The 22,243-nt window shown below is 43.4% G+C and overlaps 5 protein-coding genes across 6 annotated transcripts; 2 read left to right on the top strand and 3 right to left on the bottom strand.

The window, feature by feature from the left end:
* Positions 1-354: 354 nt before the first annotated feature.
* Positions 355-786, bottom strand: LOC135625769 (classical arabinogalactan protein 9-like). The gene has a single exon (XM_065130860.1). The coding sequence runs from the start codon at positions 784-786 to the stop codon at positions 355-357; it is 432 nt and encodes a 143-aa protein (XP_064986932.1).
* Positions 787-891: 105 nt separating this feature from the next.
* On the top strand, positions 892-7,580 carry LOC135625061 (VQ motif-containing protein 9-like). 2 transcript variants are annotated; one of them, XR_010491881.1, is made up of 6 exons: positions 892-1,031; positions 1,134-1,506; positions 3,050-3,100; positions 3,297-3,430; positions 4,354-5,359; positions 7,204-7,580. XR_010491881.1 is itself a non-coding variant. In XM_065129333.1 (2 exons), exon 2 carries the CDS (start codon positions 4,410-4,412, stop codon positions 5,301-5,303), a length of 894 nt encoding a protein of 297 aa, XP_064985405.1. In that variant the 5' UTR covers positions 1,921-3,430; positions 4,354-4,409; the 3' UTR covers positions 5,304-5,478. The 2 variants fall into 2 exon arrangements, 1 of the variants encoding a protein (XP_064985405.1); XM_065129333.1 differs by lacking the exons at positions 892-1,031; positions 1,134-1,506; positions 7,204-7,580 and having other exon boundaries at positions 1,921-3,430; positions 4,354-5,478.
* An 880-nt stretch (positions 7,581-8,460) lies between these two features.
* Positions 8,461-11,309, bottom strand: LOC135625059 (14-3-3-like protein). The gene is made up of 4 exons (XM_065129326.1): positions 10,679-11,309; positions 10,352-10,474; positions 8,949-9,065; positions 8,461-8,833 (listed from the first exon to the last, which is right to left on the bottom strand). The coding sequence occupies exons 1-4, from the start codon at positions 11,159-11,161 to the stop codon at positions 8,780-8,782; spliced, it is 777 nt and encodes a 258-aa protein (XP_064985398.1). The 5' UTR covers positions 11,162-11,309; the 3' UTR covers positions 8,461-8,779.
* Positions 11,310-12,144: 835 nt separating this feature from the next.
* LOC103968653 (small ribosomal subunit protein eS6) lies at positions 12,145-15,503 on the top strand. Its single transcript, XM_009381936.3, has 6 exons — positions 12,145-12,280; positions 12,414-12,478; positions 13,895-13,952; positions 14,046-14,154; positions 14,231-14,503; positions 15,085-15,503. Exons 1-6 carry the CDS (start codon positions 12,275-12,277, stop codon positions 15,321-15,323), a joined length of 750 nt encoding a protein of 249 aa, XP_009380211.2. The 5' UTR covers positions 12,145-12,274; the 3' UTR covers positions 15,324-15,503.
* A 1,388-nt stretch (positions 15,504-16,891) lies between these two features.
* LOC135625058 (7-deoxyloganetin glucosyltransferase-like) lies at positions 16,892-18,682 on the bottom strand. Its single transcript, XM_065129325.1, has 2 exons — positions 18,041-18,682; positions 16,892-17,957 (listed from the first exon to the last, which is right to left on the bottom strand). The coding sequence occupies exons 1-2, from the start codon at positions 18,540-18,542 to the stop codon at positions 17,035-17,037; spliced, it is 1,425 nt and encodes a 474-aa protein (XP_064985397.1). The 5' UTR covers positions 18,543-18,682; the 3' UTR covers positions 16,892-17,034.
* Between the last annotated feature and the right edge of the window lie 3,561 nt (positions 18,683-22,243).

Here is a 22,243-nt window from a genome sequence, read left to right as displayed (position 1 = left end):
TGGACTTCACTCCCACTGCCGCTGACCCCAAACGTCAGAACACCGCACGTGTCCGGTGCTCGATTCCCGCGCACTTGGAAGACACGCGTCCGACATTTATGTTTACTTGAATACCCACCGTCGAAATTAAGAATAGCTGAGAAAGGGTTAGAATGGTAAAATAAAGATAGGAATAAACTAAGCAGCATTGGTACAGTCACATTCACATGTCTACAGTCAAAAGTCCAAAAAAAACCTACAACAATCATTATATATTAATAATACAATAATCACGCGAAAAATAAGGACAAAAAGAGGCCACCGTCCGATCAAGACCCGACGGCAGAAGTCGAGCCAGGCGGAGCATGCACGGATCTAGACAGCGAGCAAGGCGAGCGCCGGGCCGGCCACGGCGATCCAGCTGATGGTCATGGGGGCCGCGCCGTTGCCCGAAGGCGGCGACGTGGGGGCTGAGGAAGGTGGGACGGCCGGCGGCGGAGCGGGAGGGGAGGGGGCGTGAGCCTCCGACGGAGGCGTGGAAACAGAGGGAGAGGGCGGGGTGGAAGCTGGAGGGGAAACCGGGGGTGCCACGGACGGGGGCGGGGTGACGGGAGCGACTGCGGGAGGCTTCGTCGGCGCCGGGGGCTGGGTGACGGGGGCGACGGCGGGAGGCTTCGTCGGCGCCGGGGTCGGGGGTTTCACGGGAGCGGGGTTGGGGCTGGGGCCCTGAGCGGCAGATGTCACGGCGAGCAGCGCCACGGCGGCGGCGAGCAAAGCGAAGCGAAGGGTAGCGGCGACCATCTCCATCCTGCGAGATCCCCCAGCTCCGAGTCGAGATCGGGAGGCGAAAGCTAACCGGCTTTACTAGAGAAGAAAGGGTGCGATGGATTATATAGAGGGAGACAGAACGAAGTGGTAATGGTCGGTTGCCAGAAGAGAAGAAGGCTTCTTTTCTTCTTTTTCTTAAAGCCTTCTTTTCTTCTTTTTCTTAAAGCCATATAATAGCAATAGCTAAGTCAGAGGACTCGACGGGATCCGTCGGATCGAATTAGGTACGGCTCAGACTAGTCTGTTCGTTTATCCGTCATTTTTATTTATTTAGTTATTTTTCTTTTTTTGCGTTTTCACATTGCATTTGGCTGTGCACACCAAAGCGGTGTCATGTAATCCAGCTGTCAGGACGTAGCACCCGTTCATGACGCATCAGACGGCGATGAAGGGGTTTCTCCTTCGCAAAAGCAGGCAAGCGATGTGTCTCGGTGACGCAGCGCCTTCCGCTGCGAAAGTTCAAAGCAGTTGATGCGTTGGAGGAGGGAGGTGAGGAGGCAGGCGGTGTTCCCAGGTAACGTTTCGCCATCCAAAGTCAGCAACTTGGGAACCTTGCTTGACGGGATGACTCCCATGTCTACAACCACTTCTTTCCAAGATGTTGACTCTGCTGGCGGTCAAGTCCAACTCTCCGTCGCGGGCTAATTTGGGGTTGGCTGCTCCGGATACTATCGATCTAAGACTGGTGGTAATGCAATCGTAAGTTTGACCGAGTCCATGGTGTCATTCATTACTTGAGACAGTTACGTGTTTGTCGAATTGCCTAGGAAAAGTTTGCCTTGCAGTCTTGCGCCCGTTGACGGACTTCAACAAGGAATGCTCGATCGATTTAGGCTGCTGAGTGAACCACCACTATTACTACTACTCGTTATACAGATCATGCATAAGAAGAACATTTTCCTTTTTAGACTACTATCAATTGGTGACAATCTCGTTTCCAATAAGGTATTGGTTTCTGGGCTGACAGCCCAAAATTATATTGACAGAGTATAGATGCTAATGCACTCATAGATGCTTATGCTTGGTGAAACTTTAGGTTGATAGGCATAATTTAAGTTCGTTGATGGCTCCATGTCGTGACGAACTCTCTGACTTCATCCATGGGTAGTCCTCCTGATTGTATACAAATACTAAGTTTATAATAGTACACTTATCTGATCCTTATAAGTCAATATTAATCTTGTTTACTTTCGATGTGAAATTAATCGAGATGTTACATTTATCTTTAGATATAATTGCATTAGGAAATTTTAGCTTTTTTAACCATTAGTGACACCAACTTGACATAGACACTAGCAAGATCCCTTTTGTAAAGTTTTCATATTTTTATGATCTAATTTTCTCTTTTTCTGTAACTTGTTATTAACTTCTACCTTATAAGCACCTTTTTGTTTTATAGTCTACACTACCATCCATAACTTAGACTCTAATTAATACTATTTTCCATCATGCGGACCTGTACCACAGGCAACTTTCAGTTAATGTCATTGGTCCATTGAAGATCCATGTGGCTGCTCCTAAATAGTTGGAATATTATGACTTGTTATTATTGAGTTTTGATTGATCATGGAACCTTAGAAACTTGTAATTATCTTGTTTGAGAGAGCTTGCAAGTGTTAAATACAGCGCTTATTTTCATTTTCTATGCTCGGATTGAGTATATTCTCTTCATATCCCGATAGCCATAAATGATAGACATCAAAATCACTGGGGAAAATAAACAGATGAACTAACATCTTACTGTGATTAATCATTGATAGTTTAGAAAGACATACATTTTGTGTTTCCCCTGAAATGAAGATCTCAAACGCACTATCCTTCAAATTATATTTGTGCGGAAGCAATGTCTTTTTGGCACTGAGCAAAGCAAATAGTGCAGTGACAGTTTTAGGAAGGTCTTATAGGCATCAGGAGCTGTGCTTTATGTGGATGAATTGGTTCTCCAAGTTCATGCTACTAATGTGAGGCTTAACACATAAGTGACGCAGATGCTATACATAACGAAGTAGTGGATGGCTTTTCAGGAGTTTCTTACAGAACTTAGGGATGGATGTCCATCGAGTGGTATGACTCCTCATTCCTCATTTAGTATAAAACTACATAGAAGAGCAAGCAATCAAATGTTCACAAAATATGATTTTGAGAAGTTTTCTTTCTTTTATTGTTTGTGCAACACTTTTTCTCTTTATTGTTCTTTCCATGATTCGATCATAGAGATGCTCTTATATGCTTTCTTTTGCAGGTGTACTTGGTTGTCTCTTCATGGCTGCCGTAAAGCCTGAGAGTATATTTAGTATGGACTTGCCTACTGTTCTTGCTAAGTTCCTTTAAGCAAGGAAGATAACAATAGATTTCAGAATTATCACTGTGCCAAGAAATGCATTCTCTGGGATCTTATTCTTGTTCTTTTGAGACGGCATGAATGATTTAGTCATTCTTTTAAATCTTTGTGTAATCTCCCCAACTCAAACAAGCTTTTCATGTTACAGCTGATGCTCCCTGGCTTCTCTACAACCTCATCAATGACTGTCTTGAGCTTGCTGGTGTTGTCAAGGTGGATACCTGGATGCACATTGCAAGGCACACCCAATCGTATTTCACTCAATCTTGCTGCTTCTGACAGGTACCTGTCTGTGTACTTTCTTGTCGTTGGTATGCAAATACATGTTAAGACCGTCTAAAACTACGAGTAGAGTTTGGTGGAGAAAAGAAAGAAAGAGAAGGACGGGCACTGTGGGGCGGTCAAAAGCGATGCTTTTTTGAGTCAAAGGAGCCCCATCGAGCGGTCGCATGATTTTAAGGACAGAATCTTAGAATTCCTCTTGAAAGCCAGAAATTATTACTGCGTAGTCACATCTCCCCCAAAGCTGCTGTCTTACCGTCTCCAAAAACGCAACCTTTTGACCGTCCATCTCTATCATCATCATCTTCAATATCATCAGTTGCTTCAGCATCCCTTTTTCTGTGTCACCACTGTATAGCCCGCCTTATCATCTGATCTTATGTCAGGCATGTCTCCAAAGTAGTCATACCAGAGCATATTGGTATCGACCAGTCTTCCATACACAGCAAATTGGGCCAATTCTTCTTCTATTTCCGATTAGATCTGTCTGCTAAGCAGCGGAATCATATAAAATAGGACCTGAAAATATTATTATATATGTTGTCATTATTTTTCTGTCATCTCCTGTCGTGATGAACTCAGCTTACTGAAATGAAGAGCTCGAGCCATCCGTATCTAATTCATTTGGAAGCTTCTCCAAAGTTTGAGTGGAGTGTGTGGCCTAACTGTGATGGTTAGATTCAGCACCCGCATCATGTGGATGATAGGGTTTGGCCTCTCTTTCTCTGCACGCCATAATATAATTCATGCAGACACGATTCCTTTCGAATAGGCTGCTTATATGTCAGAAGAAAGCGACAAGTGACACACAGAAGGTGTTGTTTAATGAACATGTGTGGTGTCCTTTTGTGCCTGTATTCAATTAGTGTGTTGAAGCTCCTCTTGTTGTTGTTGTGTGACACAACACCCACCCATTTCTTCAGACAAGCGAGAGGGGAGAAAGATTCAAGCACCCCACGCAGTGTTTGTGTTGCAGGTAATGATGGAGAGAAGCTGTCCTTCCTCAGCTAACCTCTCTACCTCCTCATCCTCCACATCCACGGTCACCATCGCTGTCGATGACCGCTCCACTCCTGCTGCTGGCAATCCTTGTGGCCAGGGCGGCTGTGGCAGCTCTATCAGCAACAGCAAGACAAGCAATAGCAACGTACAGAGCTCACTCAGGTCCCTCAACAGAGCCTCCTACAAGATCTCCAAGCCTGGTCAAAGAAACGCTGTCGCTGTCCCTGAGCCTAACACCGTTGCTGCTCCGGCCGCTGCTGCTGCGCAGCCGCTGGCGCCGCCGGGTCCTTCGGCGGGGACCAGCGTTGGTAGCGGCGGGGGAGCTCCGCCGTACCAGCCGCAGCCGCCGGTGTACAACATCGACAAGAACGACTTCCGCGACGTCGTCCAGAAGCTGACCGGTTCCTCCGCGCACCACCAGATCCGCCCTCCGCCTGCCGAGGGGCCGCCGCCTGTTCCTCCTCCTGCCGCGGCCGCGGCCACCGTCGCCCCCACCTCACGTCTCCACCGCATCCGCCCGCCGCCGTTGGCCCACCTCTCCCCCCGCCCTCCGGCGCTGGTCCCCGCTCCGCCGCTGCCTGCCGTGGACCCCTGGACGCGGCCACCGCTGTCGCCTCTGCCGCCGCTCCCCACCGTCAGCGCCGCGGCGGAGTCGCCAATCTCGGCCTACATGCGACGCCTTCGCAGCGGCGGCGGCCCGGCCCCGTCCCCCACGGCGGCGCCCGTGCTTCCGCCTTCGAGTTCGCCGCTAGGGTTCGGATGCCTGCTGTCGCCGCGGACGGCATACCAGATGATGATGACTGCACCGGCACTTGGGTTGCCGACGTCCCCAGGGGTTCAGCTGCCGAGCCCAAGATTAGGGGATTCCTGAAGCAAGCAACTTTCATCCCTTAGTTCTCAATACAAACCTCGACGCAGGCGGTAAAGGTAAAATCCATTTCTTTGCCGGAAGCATGGTAGGGTTTTATCCTTCATCCTATGTGATTCAGTAGCTTTTTACTGTACATTAAACTCCTCCTTGAGAATCTAATGATCACTTCACGCCATGAGTACAAATAGATGTCCTTGCAATTGCATTCTGCAGATCTAAACCCCAAACCCCCCCATAACCATTCTTCTTTGATGTCAATAAAATCATATATTAGGTTTGATTGCATTTGTGGCTCCTATATGATTGAAGGGTTTGTTTGTGTAGGACAATATCTACTAGAATTACCCCAAATTATGATCCCTATAAGATGCACTTGTCTCTTTTATATATGCTAAGACAATTTTGATTGATCTGTATTCATGTATCCTAATTTTCTTTACTGGGTTTGAGGATTTGAAGATTTTTTTACTGCTGCAAACAGTGAATTGTTGTTCTCTTCCAGAAAGATTCCTCCTTGGTAGGATAAGAGTGCCCACATTCTTTGTCCTTTTAAGGGACAAAGATGGCTTACATAAGATAGAAAGCCAAGGAAATTTAGTAAAAGTTGAAGGGGTAAAAACACTGAGTAAGCGTGGTGCGGTTACCGCACCGACATCTACTTCTTGTTCATTCAAGAGTGCATACTGTAAGGTTTTGTTGTTTACCCAAGTCTACTGCCCTCCAGCTCTATCTGCTGCTACAAGTATAACGAAAATTTAACTGCTACGGAAGTTCAATTGCAACTATGAAATGAGTCCATTACAGTCGATATTATCAATCAAGGCATCTTTATTATGTATGGAGATCAGATGCTAGGCCAACATCAGTGGTACCCTAATTACTTGTGTCTTTTTGACTTCAATCACTGGCACTATCACAATCATGAAATTGAAGGTATAATGAAATACCTTAAACTAGAGAAGAATGTGGCTTAGATATTTATTTTCATTGTCTTCTGTATGGTAACACTAGCGAGTATCACAAGCAGCTTCAGTCACTTCTTGGTTTGGACACTGATTTATCAACTTTGGTATCCATTGGTAAAGTTTCCAACTTTTGAACATTTTGGAATAGTTTTAACCCTTTAGTAAATTTTCTATGTGGATAACTTATTTTATGTTGAATCATCGGAGTGCCCAAAGTATCTTTGGTGACATCCTTTATATGTTTCCTCCACATTTTATTTCCATTTTGAAATGGAAGTGCAAATATTGTGCTAGTCGAGAATCACAGGGAGATTCCATTAAGCTGCCCTCTTAACCGACACATGCATTGCATTGGAATTTAGGGTTGACAGAGTGCTTTCTTTTCTTAATCGTAAAGGTTTACTGTTAATTTCTTTGATTTTGGGCCAGAAATCCTTAATTGATGGTTTAGTTGGTTTATTTTTGCATGCAGAGGCTTGGCATATGTTAGAAATATTTCCTTGCATTCTGAAACTTCCCATATGATCAACACCATCGATGACATGTAGCGTAAGCCATGATATTTGTTTCTTTTCTCTAGAACTAGGCATATTCTTTGAAACATGGTGGTTGTGCGGTCATCATCATTCTGTATGGCATCAAAATGAATGAGGATACTCTTTGGTGAGCCATGATATTTTTTTCTTCTCTCTACAACTACCAGTAAGCATATTCTTTGAAACATGGTAGTTGGATAGTCATCATCATTTCTGTGTGGCATCAAAATGAATAAGGATACTCTTTGATAAGCCATGATATTTGTTTCATTTCTCTACGACTAAGCATATTCTTCGACACATGGTAGTTGGATGGTCATCATCATTATGTATGGCATCAAAATGAATGAGGATACTCTTTGATCTTTCATAAGCTGATAGATTTTCCTCCTGCAACAGGAACCAGCGGCTGCAATTATTTGGAGAAGCAGATTTCTAGCCTCTACTTTGGATTCTCTGGTTGATCTCCTTTGAGACATCTTGCAAGATGTTCTTCCTGTGTAATGTAGCTATTAGTAGCAGTTTACATTTGAACCACAGAGAAATGCATCCCTCCAACATTCTGGATTGCAGTCTGGTATGTATTACCATCAACAGAAAGTGGCTGTACAGGATTAGTATTAGAATACAATTTGAAATCTTGGCAAGATCGCCATCTTAGTTCTTTAGCTGTTTAAAAGGTTCATTTAGATCTACACTTGTGATGTTTGTGTCAGTCTGACTTGTTTATCAATGGGCACTGTGTTTATCTAATGCATTCCTTTTATTATCATGAACTTAGTTAATTTTTAATTAATTTTATCTCAGTCATACAGTACTATTGTGATATTCCTCTGGAAAAAATGAGTCTTGTTGAAACCTCCTCTGAGAAAAAGGAAAAACGAGTTAGTGGAGGTGAACATGTAGACAAATATTTTATGAATAATATAAAGTATAAAATTATATTTTAGGAAATCAAATCAAACTATGAATGATTAATATAAAATATAAAAATATACTTTAGTAAATCAAGACAAAACTCTGAATGATTGCATAAATAAAGGTTCAAGATAGTCTATTGCTCAAAAAATTGCGATGCTAAGTGTGATGCAACTAATAATCCTTAACAATACTTTCAAGTCCATCTAGCCCTATGCCATCCAAGGATTATTGCGATGTTGAGATGGTTAATGTTTATACCATATTTTCGCTCTAGAAAATCCTAATAATATTTCGTTTTTATGTAATATTCTTTGTCAGTTATTTTTTTGACGTTTTTGTCAAAACATTCGTAAATGTTGCATCTCCTACTATCTTCGATCATTCTCGAGATGCATGATGCATTAGGTTAATGTGTCAAAGTCGTAATCCAAACTCAACAATACTTACTCTCTGAGTGGTTCAATTCCTTATATTTTTAGGTTCATTTTTGATGTCATAAGTTTAGTTTTATCTTATTTGATGCTATAATCCATCTCTACAACAACATGCACGACCTTTTGCATAACTGGAAGATTGAGGCTCGAGAACAATAGCTGCCACTGTGCCATTCTTGAACTGTTGCTTTCATCCGGTTATGGCAGACGGTGCTAAGAGTTGCCCTTTTAACCCAAGCACAGACAAAGAACGACTGAAACAACTTGACACGAGTATAGTGATCGATCATAGAGGACAACATAACACAGAATTTATACTGGTTTGATTCTTATAAGCGATCATTGCATTCCACCAGCACAAATCCATAAAACAGTGGGCTGTATCTAGTCAACCAATCAGTTACAAAGCATTTCTCTCAAATCCAAACACAATGTAAGTGGAGTCACCGTTGCGAGACCGACCACACAGGAGAAGAAACACAAGGCGGAAGAATTCGGAGAACACGACAGCAACGGATGAAGGGACGAGGGGTGAACTCCACCTTCTTTCTATCACACCGCTAAGCAAGAGAATTTGAAGATATTGAAGTGCTTAATGGGAGAGAGATCATCTTTTTATCCTACTGCTCCTCCTCTTGTTTGGGTGCTTCCTTGATCTCATCCACTCCATCATCCTATTAACGGCAAGCAAGCAAGCAAATGCACAGAAATTAATAGGGTTCTTCTTTTGCCTGCACAATAACTGGCAAAAGGGGTTAACTAGAATTCATAGTAGAACATCTGAGGCACCTGCATGTCCGAAGTCCACAGTGTCAGATTGTCGCGGAGGAGCTGCATAATGAGAGTGCTGTCTTTGTATGATTCTTCTCCCAGACTATCCAGTTCGGCGATTGCTTCATCAAATGCCTGATAGGATCAACAACACAAAGTGATTTCATTACCCATCATGATGAACACGTCTAATTCTCTGATTAACATGAAACAAAATTCTCATAATCTCAACTTCTTTCCTGAAGGTTATTCAAGTCAAATTAAACATGACAAATTCATTGAACCAAATTTTTTTTTTTGGATAATGGGTAAGTGACAAAGGCGGTACACTATCAAAATCTTTACCAGCTAATACCTTAGCATTGAACCAAGAGTTCAAACCCTCTTTGGTAACTAGTATCAAGCCATACATACCATGTGGTATCACTATTAAACAAAAAAAATAAAAAATAAAAAATCAGTCGATGCATAAAAATCCAAACTGATATTTTGAAACCTTATGAACTTCAAACGAAGAAAAACCAGAATTAAGAGAATCTAACCATTTCCGAAAATTGGAAACAGCATTTCGAGTTAGCCACAGGACTGGCTTGGAACAAATTGAAAAAAAGCGATTGCATTAAGCTCATAGCTATCATCTACCAAAAATCATCTTGACGCACACTATTAATAAACAACAGAGAGGCAATCACGGAGAGCAAATAAAGTTATAGATCAATCTCCACAGCAATATACAACACAACCAATTTTGTCCGTGTTGCATATGTATGTGCATACATACATGTTTCAAACAAAATGCTTACTTCAATGACATAAAACAATTTTAGCCTCCATGGAAATCAGATGCGAGCACAACAAGAAAACAACAATCATCTCCTACTTTTGGATGCCAAAGAAACAAAATTCCAAACAGGGAGTTGCAACCTTGAAACACAGATAAAAATATTCCAGAGGACAGTCATTTCTATCAGTAGCAAGAACAGATTAATATGACAAGGCAGCCAGCAAAACCAAACAGAATTAATGGTTGAAAACCAAACTAAAAGACTATGATCAAAGACATGTGAACATAAAACCTTGGCACTTTAAAGATGTCCGCTATAATGATCAACAATTTAACAGCAGATAAAACTGAAAAAGGAAATTACAAGGCAATGTTAACAAAATTTGTCACAAAAAATAGCCAAAAAGAGATAGTGATGAAAAACAAATCAATCGAATGGCATTTAAATTCTAAACAAGGAATAGCAATACATAATAGAAATTGAAAGGGAAAGCACGGAACTTTGAAGCCGAAGAACTGCCAAGAAGGAGGTTCGAAACATCCATAAAAACTACTTATTTCTGCAATCCAATATACATATATATGCGCACAGGATAAACAATGTGAAATCTTGGAATCAAGGGGATTCATCGCTTACCTGCTTCGCGAGGCTGCAGGCACGGTCCGGTGAGTTGAGGATCTCGTAGTAGAACACTGAGAAGTTGAGGGCCAGCCCCAGCCGGATCGGATGCGTCGGCGGAAGCTCCGCCATGGCGAGATCCTATCAGTCCACAAACAAGACGAATCAACATCTCAAAGACCCAAACCCCGACCCTACCCTATCCCTGTATCCATCCGAGATCCACCATCTAGATCGACCAAACCACACGATCCTACGATTTGACAACGGATTCTAACTCGATCGACACGAGATCGGGCGAGACCATCGGCGTCGGATCGGAAGAGAGATCGGACTAGTAAGCACCTGGGCAGATTTGTAGGCAGCGAGGGTGGATTCGGCGGCGTCCTTGCGGTCGGAGCTGGTCTTGAACTCGGCCAGGTAGCGGTGGTAGTCGCCCTTCATTTTGAGGTAGAAGACCTTGGAGTCGGTGGCGGAAGCGGAGGGGACGAGGCGCTCCTCGAGGAGGCGGAGGATGCCGCCGCAGATGGAGCTGAGCTCGGCCTCGATTTTGGCTCGGTAGTCGCGGATGGCGACGACGTGGGCCTCGTTGCCGCGGCTCTCCTCCTTCTGCTCGATGGAGGAGACGATCCGCCACGAGGCGCGGCGGGCCCCCACGACGTTCTTGTATGCAACCGAGAGTAGGTTGCGCTCCTCCACTGTGAGCTCCTCCCCCTCCGCCGCCGCGGCTCCCGTCACCTTCTCCATGTACTCCACCATCTCCTCGTACCGCTCCGCCTGCTCCGCCAGCTTCGCCAAGTACACGTTCTCCTCCCTCGTCCCCGCCATCTCCGTCGTAGCCTCCTCCGCCGCCGCCTCTACCGCCCAAAGAAACCGAGGAGGAGGAAATCGTAGAGGGGTGGGGAGGGGGCGGGGAAGAAGAAGTGGCAGAGAGGGCAGTTTTTAAAGAGGAAGATAAAAGATCGCAGAAGGATCCTCTCCGGTGGCACCATGAAACGGACCGTTCCAATCCCACATCGCGACCGGCCACTGTGGGTCCTGACGGCTGTAAGAATGACACCAGCAGCGGAAGCGTCGTACGATCATTGGAGAAGAGCAGCACAGGAAACACTTTTTCTATTTTTCCTTTTTACGGAAAAACAAAAGGTGGAAAATTTGGGGGCCGTGCGATAAAGACGGAGAGCCAACGGACGCAGAAACGAGCGGCGAGGAACGAATAGGGGCGCGGGAGGGCGCACGGTGGATCCCATGAGAGCATTTGATCTGCCGTCAATTATGACAAAGCTACAAGAGACAGCTGTCTGAGCCAACTTGATCACGACACGTTGCCGCAGGACAAATGGGAAGGACTCGTCTTGTGACGCTGCGCTTTATTGTGAACCAGTGGGGAGAGCGATGTGTCGGCGACAGCGCAGGAAGCCGTGAGCACCATTGAATGATCCGAATCGATGATGATGATGATGTGTCCTCATCTGATTCGTCTACGATAGACATCAGTAAAATGTCCACAATATCCAGATAAGAGGATCCACATCATGTTGAATCCAAATATGATATGGACAATTTAAATTCGAATCAATATCCATGTTGGATAACCAGATTTAACAATCACTAAATACATAAAACTCATAAAACATATCTCTCGAGTCTCTACGGTTCGATCTCGTTCGTTACGTTTGGATTGGGTTCGATTCGGTTCAGCCTCAACGCGAATCAAAGCAGGCCAACCGAGTCGGCCGGTGTCAAACCGCTCGAGTGCGCCTCGAATATTAACGATCAAACGGTGGAGACCACCATATCTCGTACGATGATAACGATCCACCGTCGCTATAAATGGGCTAAGCCCCTCCGTGCGCCATGAGAAACCCTAGCGGCGAGTCGCGGCGAGTTAGCATTTCGTGCTCTGCTCTCGCGCTCTGCCAAGGGACTGTTTGATACAAGATGAAGGTACGATTCGGACTCATCTTTGCGTTTCTGGGATTTCTCTTATCGTACTGTTCTTTTTCCCCTTTTTGTGTCGGACTGTAATGTTCAGGGTTGAGTTCGTCTTAGTTGTTGGTTTTTGGTATTGTTTTTGCAGTTCAATATTGCGAATCCGACCACTGGGTGCCAGAAGAAGCTGGAAATTGATGACGATCAGAAGCTGTAATTTACTATGGATTCGGAATGATTATGTTTGATGTTCTACGTTTTGTTTGTAGATCGGAATTTGCTTTTTCCTTGTTATTTTATCATGATATTCTAGTGCAATTTTTTTTTAATGTTCCTTGCTACTTATCGTCCATCATTGGTCCATTCACGAAGAAATTGGTGCGCTTTCAATATTAAGGTTTTTCTTCGGATGGTGATAAGTTTATGTTGGTTTGTGGAATGCTCTTTCCTTGGATGTAAAAATAACTCGTTGGAGTGACTGTAAATTATGGCTATCTGAACTCTTATTAGATTGAAAGTATTGCAGCATTGGCTACAAATGCGCTAACAGGATTGGTGTGTATAATTAGGGCTTCGATTTTTTTCCTTAAGTTTCTTTTCCATGTGTGTGTGCTCGCATATGCATGTGTATGTTCAGTTTGATGGAGACCTGCGTTGTTTGTAATGTGACCATTGAGTTGCAAGTTATTTTAGTTTCTTTGGAGATCTAAGTCGTGCTTAGTTTTTTTTTCTAGTTTTGGTAGTGAAGAACACTTGATGAGTTTAACTGTTTGGATTAACATGTCAGACGAAATTAGTCTATACGAAGTTTTGGTTGCTGGATTATCAAAATAACACAAGAGAATCTGTAAAAGACAATATTAAGAAGAAAGAAATCCATCAACAAGAACTATGTTTTTGAGGTGTCCTTTGAAGCTCAAATTAGTGTATGCTGCATCAATACAAAGTAATTGGTAGATAAGATTTCATTTTGTTGGATGATCTTTGGGTAATTTAAGTCACTTGGAGACTCGTGCTTAACTCTCTTGGAGAGGACAGACAGGTCTTTATCCAATGGGAGGATTGGTATGTTGTGTCCTGGATCATGGGTTCAAATGGCAAATGCAATCACTTCAAGTGCATGGGCATGGGTGGACACGTCTGACCTTCCTAGATTATGCAGTGGCAAAACTTTCTGTGTTGTGCTGCCCTTTTTGCATTATGTAAGTATAGTATACTCAAATGGTGCTCAACTGTCTGGCCATGTATCTTCACATTGTTGGTTTTTCAATTACTATCATTCAGCATCCAGAGAATGGGCGATCTAATTTTATCTATCGACATGTAACATCATAGTGCTACCTGTTCCTTGATTTATGAAAGACTTAAACTTACACCAAAATATGTGTGACACTGAGGGGAAGTTCTGTGCATTTCTTAATTGTTTTTGGTTTTTGGATGTCATTTTATTAATTTAATAACTGGGTTTGGAGATTAAGTTGTGTCTGGATCATGGGCAAAAACCAAAATTATTGAGTTTCCTTTGACCAAGGGTTGCTTTAATTTTTTTATTTTGGTTATGTTCTTTTGATATTGTTATTGGTTAATGTATTGAAATATACTCAAAAGTGTTCATAATATGTTGTGCAGCCGAGCATTTTTTGACAAGAGGATCTCTCAGGAAGTCAGTGGAGATGCTCTTGGAGAGGTATGATTCAGCCACAATTTTCCTTTATCAGATAACTTTATTCTGAAGTTCAAAAGATGAAATCTTGTAAGCTACATGTCTTTGTTTTACCAGGAGTTCAAAGGTTATGTTTTCAAAATCATGGGTGGTTGTGACAAGCAAGGGTTTCCCATGAAGCAGGGAGTACTAACTCCTGGTCGTGTCCGCCTGCTGCTGCACAGGGGTATATCTTCTTTTGGTTTGTTGAATTACTTGGAATTATTCTCTAGCTGGTTTCTTGATCTTGTTATCTTGTCAAGGTACACCTTGCTTCCGTGGGTATGGAAGGCGTAATGGAGAGCGCAGGAGGAAGTCAGTTCGTGGTTGCATCGTTAGCCCTGACCTCTCAGTTCTAAACTTGGTTATTGTTAAGAAGGGTGAGAATGATCTTCCTGGACTAACCGATATTGAGAAGCCTAGAATGAGGGGACCAAAGAGGGCCTCCAAAATTCGCAAACTATTCAACCTTTCCAAAGAGGATGATGTTCGCAAGTACGTCAATACATACCGCCGAACCTTCACAACAAAATCAGGTGCAGTTTTATTTTACCATACTGCATTAATTGGTGATCCTGCTTACCTTATGAGATACTATGCTGGTGAATTTGTGCTTGTATTAGCAGTCTTTTGTTGTTAACTTGTTATCTAGATATGTCAACACAGCATTTTTTCTTTTTTTTTGTCATATAAATAAAGGTGCTAGCACATAAGGGCATCTACTAGATTCAAATTTGACGCCCTTTGTGACCTCACTGTCACTGCAAATCGATGATACCATTGTGGTTTTTTCCCCTTCAATCATAGTTCTTGCTTTTACAATCATTTTGTTGGAAATTTAGTAAACTTCATTTATTGCATGGAGTTGTACTGGCTTGATATCTTTTAGGATTTTTCATAATCAAGCATGCATGTAACAACTGTCTTATGATGTTATTCGGGGTAGGTTGCGTGAACCTAAATAGAGAAATAGGATCATTTTACTGCGATGGTATCTTTTCCGAAGTTACTGCAACATGCATTCAAGGCCTAGCCTTTTTGCCTTCTCTATGAGATGCTTTGACTTTTCCAGTATGGAAATGTTTGCATTGATTAAAGTTTCCGATACTCTTTGCAGGCAAGAAGTGCAGCAAGGCACCAAAGATACAGAGGCTTGTGACTCCCTTGACTTTGCAAAGGAAGCGTGCCAGGATTGCAGAGAAGAAGAAGAGGATTGCCAAGGCCAAGTCAGAAGCCGCAGAGTACCAGAAGCTGCTTGCAACCAGGCTCAAGGAGCAGAGGGAGCGCAGGAGCGAGAGTTTGGCCAAGAGGAGGTCCAAGCTTTCTGCTGCCTCCAGGCCATCCATCGCAGCCTAGATCATGGTTTTCTCAAGGAACCAACCAGACAAAGATCAGTACGTGCTTTACTCTTTGCTATAAACAGACTGATAGCATAATTACTTTTATTTAGATAATGGATACTACTTGAACATTGTTTCCATGTTTTTGCAATTTGGATGTTGGCGCTGAAAATTGATTTGCTTTGTTAGTCTCCAATACTTTCCGTTGAAAATAAACTTCTGGGAGTGTGAATAGATAGGGTTGCTGGATGATGCAGATTTTCACTAGGAGATAATAAGAGCGATGCTACTAAGTCGTAGCGCCTGCCATTAAAGAAATGATAAATGTGCTCATAATATAATATCATGTAGCACCTCAAAAGCATATTTAATTGTCTGAAATCTCCAGTAGGGGAATTTGCTTATCCTAGGATGTCGTGGATTATGTTGCTGTGTTAGGTTGAGTAGAGGAATTTTTAGATTACATAGCTGGGTTAAACAGCATTATGGTTCTCATATCAATGTTAGATATTAATCAAGCTGAAAAGTACTGTTTCTCCTGCCCTCTCCTACCTCATAACCTTTATCTCCTTTCTCCTCTCCCAACCTTCTGTTTCCTTTTCCCATCTTCTCCCACTTTCATGACCTCTCGATGAAGAAGTCGATAGTAGCGTAGGAAAGCAAGTGTTTTTTTTTTTTGTTAACTTTATACGACCGTAGGACCATTAAAACTGGTGGTTTTTTTTGTTTACTTGATAGGATATTAGGACAAGATAACTAGTGCTTTTTTCTTTTTACTCTACAAAAGTATTCGGACAGGCTATTAAAACTTGAGTTTGTAACCCATTTACTATCCTAGATAGGAAACAAATTTGACAACCTTGATTGGAACCTTGAAATTATTGGACTGCAAATAGAAATTCCATACAATGGATTTGTAGAATGAATGCTATTGGAACCTTGGAAGAATATATTGTAAGCATATATTTTAGGGGAAAGACAGTTATGCTGTAGTTGAAAACAGGATCAGCTTTAGCAAGTTAGTTATACATTGGAAGTGGAGAATGATTTGAATTGAGTTTATTATTGTTAATTTGGGTTTAAATATTTTGAGTTAGTTAGCTCAGATCATGACTGGTGATATTATAAACTACCTAACAGATGATATCATTTCGCATGTACTATGTTGGGTCATTGGTTTGTAATAATCCATTTCGGATCATTGATTTGGATCGGAATATGCTATGACAGGTCTTCCTACGTGAATATTTCCCTCGATATACTTTATATAGTTTCCTAAGCAAATGTTAACTTAATAGTATATGTATTTGGGAGCCAGAAAGCTCCGGTCAGACATTGTTGGTTCCCATTCCTGGTCGTCTTCTTTGTATTATTATATTGTTGGGACCAGTGAATTATTGGATGCATCACATGCGACTCTGTCATCATGCGACCACCATATTTTATATTCGTTAGTATTTCCATTCAATTATTGTATTGTTGTGTGTAGTCACTCCATGGCAGCCTCATGGTTGTCTTTTCTTGGGAAATAAAACGTCATCCATGGAATTTTGCGGACCAATGTATTGAATGTGAAGCGGTAGATATGAAAACTTAGCATAGATATTTATCGATTGATGTAGGCGTCTGTCGGATTTATGTGTGTTACAGTAACATGAATTACCAGTAACGTATAACACACGGATACGGATGTCTTATCGTGTAAGGTGCAGAACAAGTCGTCTCCTTCAAAGCAGCACATCCTTGATCAGTCTCTCCAAGTTCACGAAAGAGGACCCACCTGGTTGTGTCGCCCTCATGGCTTTCTCATTCCACTCCATTGTCTTCTTTCTCATTTCCTTCCCCTTGTCCCCACCCATCAACTTCCTTATCAGTGCTTCCACTTCCTCCCTCTTTACGTCGTTGTCGATCTCCATGGCGATGCCCCACTCCGTGCACGCGTACCGGCAGTTGGTCTGCTGCTCGGCGAAGAAGGGCCACGACAGCATCGGCACCCCGCCGCTAATGCTCTCGATCGTCGAGTTCCATCCGCTGTGGGTCAGGAAGCCGGCGACGGACGCGTGCGACAGCACCGCCTCCTGCGGGCACCAGCTCGCCAGCAGGCCCCTCTCCTTGGTCTCCTCCACGAACTCCTGCGGCAGCACCGCGGCGTCTCCTCTCACCAGGTCCGGCCTTATCACCCACAGGAAGTCGTAGCCGGAGTTGGCCAGCCCCCACGCGAACTCTAGGAGTTGCGTGTTGCCCATCACGGTGATGCTGCCGAAGTTGACGTAGACGACCGAGCCCGGTCTCCGGCCCTCGAGCCACTCCATGCAGCCGCTGTCTTCCTTCCACAGGTTGGAGTGGATCGACGTCAACGGGCTGTCGGCGACTCGCTGAGAGAGCAGGGTGAGCGGGCCGACGGTGTACACCGCAGGGAGTATCGACGCCATGGCTTCCAGGACCGGCCGCTCCAATTCCTCGAAGGTGTTGAGGATAACAGCGGAGGCCATGGAGGCTCGTTGCGCCTCGCGGGTGCAGAAGTTGAGCATCACGTCCTTGGGGTCGGTCGTGCGGATGAAGGAGGGGAAATCCCTCAGCCTCATGTTGTTGAAGCCCGGTATCCAGTCCACCGGCATGTCCAGATATCCACTCGTGATGTCGCCTTCGTCTGCAAAGAATCAAAAGATGCGGATGAACAACGATGTCTGCCCGTCTTATTCAAGTAGATGCGGAGGACACCGACTGACTCACCCTTGAGAGGGGTAAGACCCCTCTCGCGGAGATGCTGGTAGTGGAGATAGCCCATGAAGCCGCAGGCGCTGGTGGTCCAGAACACGACCTCGGGGACGCCCAGCTCCTGAGCAGCGTCGAGAGTGAAGGTCATGACTCCGTCGGACACGATGCAGGACACCGGCGGCGACTCCTCGTTAAGCTGCCGGAGGACGTGGCGGAAGGGAGGGAGGGCGGTTCTGGGGATGGCCTCGCACAGCGAAGGGATGTCCTGCGTGGCGTCCTCGTCGGAGGGCGGGAGCCCGTCGGGGATGGACGCGAAGCGGAAGCTTGGGAGGGCGTGGAGAGCGGAGATGGCTTGGGAGCGGATCAGGCGCTTGTGGTTGAAGAGGGTGTTGACGAAGGTTACATGGAAGCCATGGGAGTGGAGGAGCTTGGCCAGCTTCAACATGGGGGTTATGTGACCTTGGGCGGGGTAAGGGACGCACACCGCATGGGGCTTCTCTGCTGGAATCGAACCCATCGCTTCCCCCCCCCTCTCTCTCTCTCTCTCTCTCTCTCTCTCTCTCTCTCTCTCTCTCTCTCTCTCTCTCTCTATCAAGCAACTACTATTCCTCTCACACTGGCTGGCTTTGTGTGTGTTTGAAGAGTTCGTGCAGCAACACCAGGGTTTATATAGCCAAAGAAAAGAAATCTAGTAGATTAATACATCTGCGAAGAACTTTTGAGAAGTCTCGCGCTGTGACTTGAGCTGGTAACGTATTGCTTTCTCTGGCCTGACCCGGAAACTAGTTCATGTTGGAAATGGTGACGAAACATGAGCAACTCCATGAAAGGTGGCTTACCGAAACCCCATGCCATCAAAGGTGGCCTACTCTCTTGCCGTGGCCGCTGCTGCTACATTGCCCATTTAGTGTCAATGACGATAGGCTAGTCGTCCTCGTTGTCATCCTTGTAAATGGTCCCTTGTCACGGGATGGGGTTCATAGAAAGATGAAAGGTCTGCATCATCCACAAAGAAGTGAGCTTGAATAAAAGATAACAACAGCAATTGCATTCATAACATACTGTAGCGAATCTATTCAAACGCCGGCACATCAAGTGTTCATACCTTGGCAGAGCCGAGGGTCATTCGAATCCAGTGCACGCCGATGTGGTGGGAGAGCCGTACCGTCGACTCGCACCTCTCGGCTGAAGCCATTTCAAGTCGGCCAATGACGTTGACGAGAATATTGTTGTTGCTTTCTTGCAGAGTCCTTTTCCTTGCTCTCAAGTAATGAATAAGTTTCATATTATCATAATGCCATTAGGTTACAATAGTCCGAAGCGTATATTTAATCCTACAGAAGAAAAGATAATATCTCATAATAGTCAAATATTCTCTCACTCAATCGGCAAGATATAAAAGATGACTCATCAGATGATGTCATTAAGAATCCTCCATATCATATCCCTGTAGAGTCAAGTATACTCTAGAGATTCTTTTTGAGTGAATGTGTGGAATATTTGATAAATAATTAATAAAAAAAAAATTTAAATATGTATTTGATGTGGATATTATTTGAGAAAATTATACGCTACATTGGGCAAAAAAGGGTGCTTCGTGTGATGGCATCGCGTTGCACAAATGTCATCACCTATTGCTGCAGCTTGACATCTTTGACTCTGTTATCGCGAGATGCACATGGCGGAGACCGGTGCTGATCTCCGGCCGCTGTTTCCAAATTAGGTCGTGTCTTGATACATTGGATATGCAAGCATACGTCACGTCAGTCAAACGCTTAACAGGAGGCATTGATTTTGACTTCCACGCTTATCGTTTGTGTTTGGCTTTCATGCTCGCATGCATGTACGTACGTTTTAGCTTTCACTAGTACGGCTTGTCTTCTTTCCCGTGCCCACGTAAACCGTCGAGTCTGAGAACGAACAAGCGCGAGAACACTGCGAAAGAGGTGTGTGAATCCTACATATCCCACACCCGCCGTCGTTCATATCTACAGCAGAATAGCTACTGGGCTGTGATGCATACTTCTGCTGATGTTTTCAGCAGCATCAGATTCCATTAAACTTCTGACACGCTCAACTTTAACCCCTCCCAAACCACACGCAAAGCACCAGACGATGAACGGCTCGGTACTCTTCTGGTCTTATTTCCTTGTGGAGATCGACCGCTGATGCTTGGTCTTTGATCCTTGTTTGCTACCATCGCCTCTGCCTACTTCCATCCTCCTCCGATCTTCCTTTTTGATGGGCTGCTTGTTCAGGTAGGCGAGCCGAGGCAGGACGCCGGAGATGGCCTTCGTCAGTAGCACTTCCCCGGTGTTGCTCGTGACCGGATTGGCGAGCAGGTTCAGAGCCTCGAGCGAGTTGTAGTTGGCGACAAGCTGATCCAAGGCCTTCGCCTGTGAAGCCCCTTCATACGGAATGCACGCCTTTACCTTTCTTTGCTTAAGATGGAAGGCACCTCAGCGGCGGCCAGAGTGATCCGATGACGCCTTCGGTTTCAGCAGCTGCGGCGCGGCGATCGTCGACGACAGGAAAACACGTTTGATATCTTAATTCTTTGCCTTCGTTTTGATCCCAACATATCAAAAAGATCGCTATTTGCCTCGTCGATCGAGAAACCCAATGTCCTCTCTCGGTGCAAGCACGCCTCCCTTTCATGAACTAGAAGCTGTTCTTTGATCAGCGACGACAGAAGTAATCCACCCTGCTTTCGTTTCCTGCCGGGAACAGAAGAACGACACCAAAGGAAGACGAACACGTCGAACCACCTAATAAATCAACCTGACTCCGCTGGTTTAAATAGAAGTCGGTCAATTCTACTCGGATTAAGAATCTAATTGGTTCCCAATCATTAATTTCTTGCTCAACAAAAAAGAAAAAAGAAAAAAATGGTAAATGAGACGAGAAATAAAGATTTATTGTCCCATTCATCGATTCGAGTCTTGATTACTCAAAGATTGTTTAGTTTTTTTATGCGAGTAGATTTCGGATAGGAGAGTAAGTCATAGGATGGTTTTAGACTCACTCCGAGTCCTTTGACTTATATCCGGGGAAAAACTATAATCTTACATCACTCATACATTTTATGAGAAATAATACGATTATTTATTCAAAGATTGATCATTTCATTATAATTTTTGGTCTCTTTATATAGACCACAAATACAAAGAAAAAAATACTAAGGAAGAAAATGAAATCATATGAAGGTGATTCAATATATTATATTTGGTTATCTTTTGAGAATATTAACTTCTATAATTGTGTTATGATGTAATATATATTTTTTTTGTTCATGATGGTTTTCCTTTCTTGTAAAATGAAATCTACTCCTTCATTTATTTATTTCTTTTTCTTTATTAGCAATATAAAAAATAAAATCATGATTATTTAGGATGTTACCATGTGGTAACCCAAATATATCAATCGAATTAGAATCAGAGAGTTCACTATTATTAAATCATAAGAAAAAAAATAAACTAACTAATAAGAAAGAAAATTAAATCACATCAAAACAATTCGATACATTATATCTTGTTATCTTTTGAGAAAATAAATTTCTAAAATTATATTATAAAATAATCTTTCTTATTTGTACATGATGCTCTTCCATTCTTTTTTCTTTATTAGCAACCGGTAAAATAAGATCATAATAAGATCATGATTGCTTAACATGTTGCCATGTTCTTTGTACATGTTAAGCAATTGTGAACTACTTTATTTATTTTCTTCTTCTTTATTAGTAAACGAGAAATTAAGATGATGATCGCTCAACATGTTGTCATGTGATAACTCAAATATATCAATCGAAATTGAATTCGAGTTCACAATTGTTACCATGTGTTGGATCAAAAGATTCTAAGCTTGTTTGATTCATAATCATGTGGAACTCTACAAAATTACGTCGATGACGCACCTCCGAAACTTAAGTTAACTTTTGAGTGAGTGGTAATAGTTGAATGTCGAGTTTATAAGAGGCAGAATCAACGGAGAGACGGTCATATGAGACAACAATAAAAATAAATATTTCTTCAAATTGATGAAAGTTTTTGGACTTCAAAATCATAAAAGGTTGTTAGGTGCATTTGAAAGATCAAGAGACATTAGTACATAGCTACTCCAGAAAGCTCGAAACTATGTCGCACGATGCCGATCAATGCAGATCGGTCAGCGCCCACATGGAAGGTACGAGCTGATCGCCCAAGGAGTCCACAGTCATTA

Source organism: Musa acuminata, chromosome BXJ2-10 (assembly GCF_036884655.1).
Source record: "Musa acuminata AAA Group cultivar baxijiao chromosome BXJ2-10, Cavendish_Baxijiao_AAA, whole genome shotgun sequence".
Classification (NCBI taxonomy): Eukaryota; Viridiplantae; Streptophyta; class Magnoliopsida; order Zingiberales; family Musaceae; genus Musa; species Musa acuminata.
The sequence above is the reverse complement of the archived record's forward strand: the minus strand, read 5'-3'. Positions and strand labels throughout refer to the sequence as shown.